At 46.7% G+C, this 12,380-nt stretch overlaps 2 protein-coding genes across 3 annotated transcripts in view; one reads left to right on the top strand and one right to left on the bottom strand.

Annotated features, from left to right (window-relative positions):
- Positions 1 to 8,052, bottom strand: CUNH2orf68 (chromosome unknown C2orf68 homolog). 2 transcript variants are annotated; one of them, XM_052719036.1, is made up of 4 exons: positions 5,859 to 8,052; positions 5,663 to 5,781; positions 4,470 to 4,621; positions 1 to 4,124 (listed from the first exon to the last, which is right to left on the bottom strand). In XM_052719036.1, the coding sequence occupies exons 1-4, from the start codon at positions 5,963 to 5,965 to the stop codon at positions 4,002 to 4,004; spliced, it is 501 nt and encodes a 166-aa protein (XP_052574996.1). In that variant the 5' UTR covers positions 5,966 to 8,052; the 3' UTR covers positions 1 to 4,001. The 2 variants fall into 2 exon arrangements, with proteins under 2 accessions (XP_052574996.1, XP_052574995.1); XM_052719035.1 differs by having other exon boundaries at positions 5,663 to 8,052.
- Positions 8,053 to 8,181: 129 nt separating this feature from the next.
- The window catches only part of Usp39 (ubiquitin specific peptidase 39), a 28,264-nt gene continuing 24,065 nt past the window's right edge, over positions 8,182 to 12,380 (top strand). The window contains exons 1-2 of the mRNA XM_052719005.1: positions 8,182 to 8,496; positions 10,269 to 10,338. Coding sequence (XP_052574965.1) covers positions 8,232 to 8,496; positions 10,269 to 10,338 — 335 coding nt within the window. The 5' untranslated portion in view covers positions 8,182 to 8,231. The remainder of the gene's footprint in view (positions 8,497 to 10,268; positions 10,339 to 12,380) is intronic.

Below are 12,380 nucleotides of genomic sequence, written 5' to 3'. Positions count from 1 at the left end.
GTGCTGTAAAAATAGTTTATTGGTTAAAAAGTACCTTCCATGATTTTCAATTTGCATAATTCCATTTTATCTATACAGAAACACCGGAAATGAGACTGTATGGCTTTTTCTACATTTAGCACCATGACATAGCCAGTACACTCTGATGCTTTTTTTTTTTTTTTTTTTTTGAGATAAGGTGTTGCTATATAGCTTAGGCTGCCCTCGAATGTACAGTGCTCCTCCTGTCTTTTGAACTGTTCCATTCCCAGCCCCTTGTTCTGTTGGCTCTGGGAAGAGAGGAGCCCTTTACTAGGAAGGTCTTCACTTCTAGTATCACTCCAATCCTCCAGAAATTTGGGCTGGATGCCTAGGGCTCCCAACGATGCGATGGGAATCCAAAGGAGTTAAGATTTTAAACAACTGTCAACATTCCATGAGATTTTCCCAAAAGGCTCAGAGGTAGGAGAGTCATCTGTCTTTCATACAAAGGTCTCACTTACATTTGAGTTATCTGGGAAGCACCACCCCGCCATTCGCAGATCTTGTCAACACACACAGCAAGTTGGAATACTTACCACCCCAAAGGGGTTCGATCTATCTGGGGTGGTCTCTAGTTGGCAATGCACCCCAGATGACCAGAGATGGAATGTTCTTTCATTCACACTAGACCCACCACTGGCTGGCTACTGCAGCCAGTGCATACACCACTCCCTTCATATACATACACTTTTATATCCTTTTCCTTCTTGTACTGCACTCTTCAAAGACTTTCATGCTTGCAGTGGGCCACCACTCCAGCTTTATCATTTACACTTGCACAGCCCAAGCCCCCTTGCAAAACCAGTTCTCTCAAGAATGACATAAACTCTGGCTCAGGAATTACAAAACTGTGAAATACAGGCTTAATTCCAGTTAAGAACTGAGGGAAAAAACATTCCATAGAGAGTAGGAATGAGACTGTTTGATACAAGGTCTATGTAGCTCAAGACAGCCTCAAACTCACGGCAATCTTTTTTTTTGGGGGTGGGGTGGGGGTTGAGACAGGGTCTTTCTATGTAGTCCTGCCTGTCCTGGAAATTGCTATGTAGACAAAGCTAGACTCAAACTCAGAGACCTTCCTGCCTCTGCCTCCCAAGTGCTGGAATCAATGGTATGTGCCACCATGCCTGGCTATATATATATGGCAATCATTTCGCCTCAGCCTCAAAGGCTGGAATTACAGGCATATGCCATCCTACCTGACTCCCATATCCACCCCCCCCCCCAAAAAAAAAGACAGCCAAGAACGTATCTACTCAAATGAGTGTTGATTCTGAAGCAGCTTGCTGTAAGTCCTGTCTATGGCATACTGCTTCTTCTGTGCCACAAAACAGGGCAGTTCTGAGAGCTTACTATGGCCTGTGAGTTTTGAAACAGGTAAGAGACATCTAGAAGCAGATCTGCCAAATAAACTGAACAGTACTATGATGGACCCCAGAAGAGAACAGCAGAGCAATGCAGCTAAGCCATAAGGCTGAGGGCACAGCCCCCTGAGAGGCATTTCAGGGATGCCTGAAGAGACATCAGCATCAGCTCCAACAGGTTGGCTCAGAATGATCGCTCTTCATTCAAGCACAGGTTTGGAGCTTTAGGAGAAATTAGCTAAAAATGAAGAGTGCTTTCTTGGCTAGAAAATCTTTCATACACACCTGATAAGCAAAGTGCTTCTGGACAAAAGGCTTAGAGGAGTTTCCATCAGTCTCCTATCTAAGGTCTTTGTGAGGATCACAAACACAAAAAAGGCCTATACTGAATGCTGTATTCTTCCATTTCTTTCTTTCTCAAGAAGTGGGAATAGAGGCAAATTTTTAGGTGCTGAGTCCTCAGATTCCTCTTCAGGTCTTTTTTTCTAGGTTTAGAAACTGTACCAGGAAATAGGAAATGAAGCGCTAAGAACACATTCCTAAAGCAGCCAGAGTTCCAGTGAATCCTGTGTTTCAAGTCAGAAAATGGACTGATTAACTGGAGACTAAAATGGCTTGCTGGATGATGAGCATGGAGTTTGGCAGAACCTCCTTCCCCAGAGGCTCTGGATGGTATCTAACCATGTAAGTCCAAAGGCACTTATAGCACATGTTCACGAGCACAGGGTAAAGGCTTTTTCCTGTGACAGCAGAACTGGGCTTAGGACTGACAAGCTTAAGGCACTTAACCCTGGGACCAGCTCTCTGGGTCTAGAGCATTTAGGTCCCCAGCCACCTCCACAACCAGGACCTTCTAACTTACTACCTAACTCACTGTCCCAGAATTCCTCTGGCATGGCAAGTTGTGACTCACTGTTTTAATGGCATAAAGTAGGTGCTCAAACCCCATTACACCTGTTTTCAGCAGCGTGGGATGAAACCCAGCAGAGCCCCCAAGTGTCCTGGAAGAGAAAAACCACTGAGCTGCTATGGTCAGAACGATCTTGAGACCCTCACATGGAAGACAAACCCCTGGGCAGGCTGTTTGGCTGCAGGCAGTCTCAGTGCTCGTAGGCTCTTTTACAACTCACATTTCAAGTTGCTGAAGTCAGGTTCATTCCTGGAAATCTTAGGTGCCTCTGAATTCCCGTGCACAGGATGTATTGTGGACTTCAGACCTTAGCCTAATCTTGTGTTGGAAAACATATCCCCTGATGGAAAAATGCTATGTCTGGGGATCTTTACCCAAAGGACCTAAGTTACATTTATTTAGTTTTTTCTTGGAACCACTTAGGTTGGCCTTTAACTTGCAGCAATCCTCCTACTTTGGCCTCCTGCACACAGCAGTCACAGTGTGCATAACCATGCTCAGACATATTCTTGAGAGGTGGGAAAGAAGAAAGCATGGGGTGGAGAAGCGTTCATTTCCTCTATGGTGTTCTCCAGGACTCTTTTTTTTTTTTTGCAACTAGAGCCCCGCCCCCCCTTCAAGGCAATCATAGCTATTGTCAACTTTTCCCATCTTCAATAATTCAAGACTGTTAAACCATAATTGGAGAGTTAGTCTCAAGTTTGTTTTGATAACTCCCCTCTAGTCTGAGTAGAAGGTAGTCTTTTACAGTTGGGGGTCAATTTGGTAGGCCTAGGCAAGGCAGGTTTTTCTTTTCTTTTTTAACTTTCTTTCTTTTTTTGGAGACAGGGTCTCTCTACAAGCCCTGACTGTCTGTCCTGGAACTCCCTCTGTTCCAGGATGGCCTTAAACTCACAGAGAACTGCCTGCTTCTACTTCCTGAGTGCTGGGATTAAAGGTGTGCCCCACCATTCCCAGCAGGCAGGTTTCTCAACAGATGATCGAAGCTTAGCCCATCATTGTCTTCCTAGGGCTCCTCTACCTCTTCTACATAGTGTAAAGCAGGGGGGCATGTGAGCGGCTTGGGAAAGCCATGGGAGGGGAAGGAGATATGTTTCCAAATAGGCCTCAAAAACAAAGTTCTCCTGTTTTATTGGCATCAGAATTACTTGGAGAACTTGTGAGGAAGGCAGGCTCCCAGAACCCCCACTTCCAAATTCCTGAGTGGTAGAGAAACAGTCACGTTGGGAAGGTGGGGGGAATGAGTTTACCCATGGCAAGAAGGTAGGAGAAAGGACAAGTGACAACCAGTCCAGGGACGATGTGTGGAAGAAAGCACAAACATCAAAGAACCACAGAATAACAAGTATGGCTCATGAAAGGGCCTGGCAAATGATCTCATCAAGACAGCAGCATATGGGTAAAGGCTTCATAAGCCCTGGTTCTCCCTGAAGTCTCTGCTCCCAAGACACCAAATTAGCCAAAACTGTCATAAAATTCCAGAATGTTAGCTCAGACAAATGGGCCAATATACAAGAAGGAATGGCTACTGGAGGTAGGCCAGATGTGGTCCTGCAACACCCTTGTGGATACAGCAGCTTGGAAAGGGAGGACAAGGATCCCTGAAGATCATATAGACTGGTCCTGGTACCCCCAAACTAGAGGTGAGCTCCCTGGGTGAAATTCTGCCAAGTGCAGTGAAGCCTGCCTGAATGCCTTCAGCCCGGTCAGTGTTGCCTCTGGCGCTTTGCAAGCTCTTCCTGGATGCGCAATCTGAGGGCCTCTTGCATGGCTGGATCCAGAGGTGTGTGTGCTGATACTTCCTCACTCACCCTTCTGGGATCATCATCCTACGTGGAGGAAGAGTCGGGAAGCTCAGAGCCTGGTCTCTTTCAGGAAAGTGACCTGCCCTGTTCCTAGACAGCATTCTCATAGAATTCTTTGGCTTAAGGCTTCTCATTTCTCAGGAGTCCCCTGTAATAGTGATTCTCAAGTGAGGGTCACAGGTTCTCTCTGTCCCCCCAACTAAGAACCACTGTGTGCTGAGACAGTTGTACCTTGTAACAATGCCCAGCAGTCCCATGTGGAAGATATGTTTTCCCACTGGCCCTGAGATAAACATTGGCTCAGGGACTGGCAATAGTTTCCATCATGGCCCAGGACCTTCAAGCTGCAGCTGTTTCCAGAAGGCGTACCTGATATACAATAACTGATGTGACCTCTCCACTGTCCGCCTCATATTCTAAACAGAAGAGCTGGCGGCCAGGAGGCTCCAGCTCAGAGCTTCCACTACTGCTGCTTTCACCGGACTCCTCACAGTCTGGGTTGACTAGGTGGGCAGAGGCATCTGTAAGGGCAAACCAGAATGAGAGGGAAAAGGGGAATGCTGCTAAAATCCCTACCCACAGAAATCATCAGACAAAGAGAACCAAGGAAGCCTCCAAGCCTCGACAGTCTCTGGGTATTTATGCATGTGAACGCAGTGTGTGTGTTTGGGGAGCTGTCAATCAGGATTTTAACTTCCCTTTCTTTTTTTTTTTTTTTTTTTTTTTTTTTTTCCGAGACAGGGTTTCTCTGTGTAGCTTTGCGCCTTTCCTGGAACTCACTTGGTAGTCCAGGCTGGCCTCGAACTCACAGAGATCCGCCTGGCTCTGCCTCCCGAGTGCTGGGATTAAAGGCGTGCGCCACCACCGCCCGGCTTAACTTCCCTTTCTATTTCTACTCTAGTACAGTTCTGCTACAAAGTAGGTACAGGATGCATACGTCTCCAGCAAGTATCTCTGGAAGTTGCTGAAAGGATGGACAGAACTCGGCCTGGGTTCAAATCCAGACTCTGTCATTTACTAGCTCTGAGATGTTGGACAACTTATCATTTCACCTCTTTGGACAGTGAAACAGAAATAATAGTTCTCAGCTTATGGTGTCCTATGGACTCAATGAGTTAATGTAGTTAAGATCTAAACCCTCTGTAAATAACAGCACATAAACTTAGTGTCATGTTTGTTAATGTGAGTTCATGGTCACAGGAAAACCGGGAAAAGGCCATTTACTGGGTTCATTTCACTTTATGTACTGGTCATTTTTGTTTTCTTTAATTTCAGTCAGGCTTCTCTCTTCCAAGTGGCAGGAATACTAAAACAGCATGGCAGACCACACCGGTGGGCAGTGATTCCTGTCCGGGTCCCATGTACCTTCAGTAACAGTGTTGCTTAACTGGGGTCACGAGCCCTGGAGCGGAGATCTGGGGGCGCTGAGGCAGTGGCTTCTGTAAGGGCTGCGACGAGGGAGGGGGGCCTGACATAGAGAAGAGGGGCTGGCCCAGGGGCGGGGCTGGCCCAGGGGGCGGGGCTGGCTCAGGGGGCGGGGCCGCGGGCGGGCTGCTGCTTACCTCGGTGGCGCGGCTGGTACACCTGTAGGTCCGGCTTGCGGGGCCGAGTGGGCGCGGGTGTGTGGCGCCTCCTCGCCTTCTCCTTGGCCGCCTGCTTCACCTTCTTGTCGTAGTCGTCCCTGCGGGGAGCCGAGCGGGGGTCAGGTGCTGTCACCCGGGCGAACCGGGCCGGGCCGGGCCTGGGGCGGGGCGGTACCGAGCGATCTGGTTCCGGCGGATGTGATGTACGAAGCCGTGGCTCATGTCCAGACGCCCGCCGGGCTTGCAGCATAGCCCCGGGCCTGGATCCCGTGCCGCCTCCATCCAGATCCTGGGTACAGAGCCGCAGCAACCGCCTCAACCGCCGCGGAACTCAAACCGCCAGCTGCGGAGCCCGACTTCCGGCTGCGGACCGCAACTTCCGACTCCAATGCCCTTCTTCCGGTTGCGTAGGCACCAGTGCGGCATAGCGTAGATGCTTTCGGAATTTGCGAACCTGGTCTAGTGGAGCGCTGCTGTTAGGGCGGGAGTTTCGCTTTCTTTGTAATATCATCAACACAAAAGAAGGATTTATAGGTGATATACCAGGAAATTATAAAAAATGAGAGTCATCCACGAACACTGGAAACTATTACTACAGATACTGGCTTTCTTTTCTAGCCTTTTAAAGTTAGTTCTTTAGTGTACAGTACAATGAGCTTCATTATGAGATCAAATATATTGTATATGTGTATGTGTATCTGCTTTGTTCGTATATTTAAGGGCAGATTCTGCTCATGAGAAAGTGATATTTTATCATCCCCATCACCTTCGCTCCCTCTTCTCTCCCTTTGGACCTCTAACTTGCTTCTTACAGTTCTTTCATCACACACGCACACGCACACACACCATTAAATCTAGGTTCTGCATGTGGGGAAAAACATGTAATATTTGCGATTCATCTTTCCAACTCTTACTGAATTCCCTTAACATGATCTCTAGGTTCACCATTTCCCTGCAAATGACAGAATTTCATTCTTTATGGCAGAAGAAAAAGGAAAATGTTACTAAATATGCCACTTGGTTGACTCTGATCCAACTGTGCCTAAATTTCGTGTGTGTGTGTGTGTGTGTGTGTGTGTGTGTGTGTGGTGTAGGCCAGAGGAGGATACCAGGTCTGTGTTCTCTATTCGTTCTTTGGAGGTAGGGTCTCTCACTGAACCTGTAGTTAAGCTGGCAGCCATCAAGCCCCAGTGGTCCTGCTGTCTCAAGTCCAAAGGCCTAGGATATAGGCATGTACAGGCCATGCCTGCTATAGGCTCTTTACATGGGTGTTGGGGGTTTGAACTCAGGTTCTAATGCGTGTACAGTAGGCATTCTTGTACAGTAAGCCATCTCCCCAGTTGCTAGCGTTTTAAAAAGTGAACATACTAAGAACATCTATCTCTAGTAGGTAATGAGGCAGACAAGTGCTCAGGTAGCTAAGTTTTCCCCACCCATACCCAGCCCCTATTCCAGCCACATTGGGGCTGCACTGCCCCTGCCCAGATCACTTGCTTAACTGTCCCCATGGGAGGAGCCAAGGCTTTTAAGGGTCTAATAATGTATAGCCATCTCTTCTTTCTTTCTCTCCTTTTGCTATGTAGCTCAGGATAGTCTTGAACTAACTATATAGCACAGGCTGGCCTTAAACTTCGGGATTCTTTCTACCTCAGCCTGTGTGTATAGTTTTTCAAGTCCTTGTTTTAAAATGTGAAAATCAGGAACTCATTGTTAGAACAGTGACAAACTCTAGTACAACTGTGTGATGGAATATTGCAATGCAAAGTAAAGGAACAGATTGTCTATACACCAGGTGTGAAAGAGGCCAGGTCAGAAAGCGAAAACACTGTATAACACTTGAGTATAAAATTCCACAGGGGCACAAGGGCATTTCTGGAGTGAGACAAGTTTCTTGATTATGGCAATGGATTCACAAGTGTTCACACATCAGAATTTAGCAAATTACACTCGTCTAACATGTACTACTCTTGTCAACTATACCTCAGTGGAACTGTTCAAATAGATAGGGACAAAGAGATGACTCACTGGTAAAACTGAATTTGGGGTTTTATTAGCTAAACAATAAATGAGCCTTGGCAGAGTATTTGCAATTTCCATATTTCAGGAGCCATGTAAATATGGTACTAATTTAAGCTCCCAAGTACAAGCCCGAATGAAGGAGACAATCTGGGAATACTGACTCCTCTTCCTGTGTAGGTCGGCAGTCCCGGGTCAGGGGGGACATCTCTGGATTGTCATTTCGAGACACAAACTGTTTTGAAGATATCTACGGTCGAATGCTAGCTTCCTTTCGTCTACGATCACCGTAGCCTGTGAAAAATTCCTATCTCTTTAAGCTGTGAAGAGGTGATGAATGATGAAGAATAAGACAGCAGGTTCAACAACTGTCTCAACTTGGCGCGTAGCGCCTGTAAGGGTCCAACCGCCTGGTTTGTCCCTCTCAGCGACTCGTAGAGAACTGCGCGCCTGAGGCCAGCTCGGCTCCTGATTGGCTGCGTGTCTCCAGCGTGCGCGGCGCCAGCGCGGAAGCTCCTAGCCGGTGGTGGCGATGTCTAGCCGGTCAAAGCGGCAGTCTCATGGTTCCACCCGCGGGAAGCGCGAGTCCGAGTCGCGGGGTAGCTCGGGTCGCATCAAGAAGGAGCGAGACCGCGAGCGGGAGCCCGAGGCGGCGAGCTCTCGGAGCAGCCCGGTCCGCGTGAAGCGTGAAGCCGAGGCGACTGCGCGAGAAATCCCGGCGCCCGCGCCCCCGGCCGTGAGGGTGAAGCGGGAACGCGAGGCCGACGAGGACTCGGAGCCCGAGCGGGAGGTGCGAGGTGCGCGGGGCCGGGCCGGGCGCGCCCTCCATCCTCGCCTGCTTTCTTCTCTCTTCTCCTTTTTCTTCTTTTGAGACAGGGTCTCAGGAACTTGCTGTTGTAGCCAGAGATGACCTTAGACTCCTCTTGCCTTTACCTCGTGAGCCCTGAGATGCCCAGTTTTCGCCTGCTTTTTACTTTTCCTTACTTTCTACGCTTCCCTGCCCGAGGTCGAATCCAGACTGGACTGCCTTCAGATGAAGACAGTTCTAAACTTAAAGGTTGTTACGATACACCACAGCTCCCCTTTATCGAATAGCCCGCGTGGGTCAGGTGCTCTGCTGATCGATCACTTTACAGATGTTTCCCTCTCCAGTTTTTGCAAAATTCCTTAGATGCAGGGTCCTGTTGTAGTATCTGGAATAAGCCCGTTCAGCCAAGATCTCTGTGCACCCGATTAAAGTACTGACTTTGTATTAGTTTAGTAGTTTGGAGACAGTTCTGCTTCTCCTGGGTTTTGCAGGAAGTTGTTGTAGGGGTTCTATATTGTCTTGTCAAGGATGTTGATATAGTGAACAGCCTTAGGAGACAGATTGTATTCCATAGAGCAAAAGGGAGGTAAGCTCATAAGCAGATAGGATCCCCTTTAAGGGTAGAGTTCTTCTATAAGGCAACCCACTGTGAGCACTGGCTCTTTTTCTATTCTCTTGTGCGACTTGACTCCAGGAAGTGGCAAAGATGTCATATTATTGGCTACTGTCATTGCTTTAATAGACTCTGTTTTAGTCTATTAGTGATCACATGCCTTCCATCAGTGTCCATGAGGCTGTGGCAGCTAACACTCGCCAGTAGGAGTAACTCTCAGGACCAGCACAATTCTTGGACAAATAGTAGATTTAAGATATTCGGCTTATCTTAGTACTTGTGATATATTGGATTTTTTGCTTGTTTCATTTTTGTTTTGTTTTTTTTGGGGGGGGGGGTCAGGGTTTCTTTGTGTAGCCTTGGCTATCCTGGAACTAGCTCTATAGACCAGGCTGACCTCACAGAGGTCTCCTGTCTCTGCCTCCTGAGTGCTGGGATTAAAGACATGCGCCACCACCACCCAGCGCTTTATTAGATATTATATCTATCTATTTATTTATTTATTTATTTACAGGGTCTTAAGTAGCCTTGGCTGTTGAACTCACAGATTTCTCCTGTTTCTCCCTCTCAGGGGCTAGGATTAAGGTGTGCGTCACCATACCTGGTGAAACAAAGGGTTTAGTACATTTACTTATTTATATGCTTGTATGCATGTACCATGGTGTACCTGTGGAGGTGAGAGGTCAACTAGTGGGAGTCACTTCTCTCTTCCTACCTTGTAGATCCCAGGGATTGAACTCAGGTAATTAGATTTGGTGGTGAACGCCTTTACTAAGCCATCTCACTTGCCAGGATTTCTTTATGTAAAACGTGAATTAATCTTTTGATGTTTATATATGTAACAGATCTACTCTCAGTTTGCAGTTTTGGAATGTTGTCACTACAAGAAAAATGAAAGCTCATCTTAATCTTAGTTGATCAAATTTTCTCATTTTCATGGGAAATAGAAACAAAACAAAATGGAAACAATTGTGTTTGTCTTCGGTTTTTTTAGTTTGCTTGTTACCTGTGATTTGAGTAGTCTCCTGTCCTCCATTTATGATGCTGTGGAAGAGCAAATCTTGCCCTTGCTAGTTAAGTGCTCTACCACTGAGTTACAGCTCAGCACGAGTTTTCCATTTTCAAGTCTGTGATGGATTTCTTCTCAGCAAAGAATGGCCGAGTGGATTCTGAGGACCGGAGGAGTCGTCACTGCCCGTACCTGGATACCATTAACAGGTCAGTGATACAGAGAGGATGAGGAAAAGTCTTGGGGATTTATCTCAGTAGTGGAGCACTTGGCCTGACATGTCAGAGACCCAGGGTTTAGTCCCCAGTATCATATAAACAAGCAAAATCAGTAGATTTTGAGATGCAGAAAATAGTTAAAGATTTTGTAGAAAATCCTCCAAACTGAACAGCCTTTTAAGCCTTTCTGCCTTGAAAATTGTGCTTCTTGCCGTGTTTTCCATGTTGTCCCTTTAAGGTGGCAGAGTGCGTTTGTTTGTTTTGCTTGATTGTCGTGTAGCCCTGGGACTCACTCTGTGGATCGGGCTGCCCTGGAACTCAGAGTGCTGGGATTAAAGGCATGCGCCACCACTGCCTGGCGAGTGAGCACACGTACACATTAAGAACTTTTAGCTAATTCTGAATTTGTATTTTGTAACTAAGGGATACCTGGTGTACCTGGAGTTACGGTAGCAAACTGAAATATTTATTGAATCCACACCACCTATTGGGTGCTATTCTAGACTTTCAGGATTCATTAAATAAAATACAATATTTTTCTTGCTAATGAAGCAGAGTTGGGGTTTGAAGATATTTTAATATCGGCTTAAGCACAGGGTTAAGGTAAAGAGGTACTCGAAAGTGAGGCACACCTAAGAGCATGGGTGTGGGCTTCTCATTTTCCAGATTCAGTTGTTTATGTGTATGTGTGTTCCTTCACGAGTTAATGTGCGTGCTGGCGCCTGTGGAGGCCAGAAGAGGGTGTGGAAGTGACCTTATGGGTGGTTGTGAGCTGCTTAATGTGGGTGCAGGGTACTGAATTCCAGTGGTCTGTAATAGCAGCAGTTGCTCTTAACTACTGAGCCATCTCTCCAGTTCCAAAACATTTTTTTTGTATAGCAGAGATAGTCTCCTTATCTTCTATTTTCTTTGATTTCCAGTTGTCCACAACCTATCTTCTAGGGTAGTGCTGTCCAATAGAACTCTCCACAACAGAGAATTGCATTTAAAACGTTGTTTTGTTTTACTTCTTTGAGACAGGGTTCTGATATACGGCCTAGGCTGACGCTGAATGCTGATCCTCCCACCTGGGCTCCTAAGTCCTGGGGTTACATGTGTGCCCCACCGAGTCCATCAGTAATTGCTCTTCCTAAGGGCTGTCCGCTGTGGGACTCACAGGCTGCACATGACTCTTGAGGATTGGAAATACGGCGTCAGCAGTTGAAGCACTGCTTTCTTAGTTTCTTTGTGGTGCTAGAAATCAAATCCAGGGCATTCATGCTGGACATGCTTTACCGCTGAGCTACACGTCAGCCCAGGAACTAAATTTCAGACTTGGTTATCAATAACCATGTGTGGCTAGTGGTCCCTCAACAGTGCAACTGTTAGTATTTACTGTTAAATCTCTTTCACAGTCGTGGATTCAGTGGACATAGAGACTTTTTTGTCCCTTTCTGCTCAGCAGTCACATCCCTTGCTTTGTGCTTTAATGACCAGGTCTAGTTGTAGGTGTTGTCTTAAACTTCTTCAGGTGCTCCCTCCCTCCCTCCTTCTCTCTTTTCCCTCCCTCCCCCTCTCTCTCTGTCTCTCATGGTTTTTCTCTCTCTTTTTTGGTGTGTGTGTGCTAGGGTCTTGTGGTTGCTGGGCAAGTGCTCTGCCACTGAGCAAAATCCCCCAACCACTTTCCATTATTTATTTATTTGTTTGCTTATTTTTTTGTTTTTTGTTTTTGTTTTTTTTTTTGAGACAATATTTCTCTGGGTTACAGCTCTGGCTGTCCTGGAATTCACTCTGTAGATCAGGCTGGCCTCGAACTCACAGAGATCCCCCTGCCTCTGCCTCCCAAGTACTGGAATTAAAGGTGTGTGGCACTGTGCCTGGCAGATATTTTTGTCTCTAATTGTGTTCACACTTTATGTCCTCTCGCTCTCTCAGTGCTGCTGGGCTCTTATTTTAGTCCTATTTGTTCCTTTTCCTGCAGGGTGAATATAATGGAAGGTTCTTTTTGTTGTTGTTGTTGACATCTGACTGTATAGTCCAGGCTGATCTGGAAC

The sequence above is a fragment of the Peromyscus californicus genome, unplaced genomic scaffold (genome assembly GCF_007827085.1).
Source record: "Peromyscus californicus insignis strain IS unplaced genomic scaffold, ASM782708v3 Scaffold_6__1_contigs__length_162567912, whole genome shotgun sequence".
In the NCBI taxonomy this organism is placed as follows: domain Eukaryota; kingdom Metazoa; phylum Chordata; class Mammalia; order Rodentia; family Cricetidae; genus Peromyscus; species Peromyscus californicus.
Note: the sequence above shows the minus strand (reverse complement) of the source record. Positions and strands in the feature narration are given on the sequence as shown.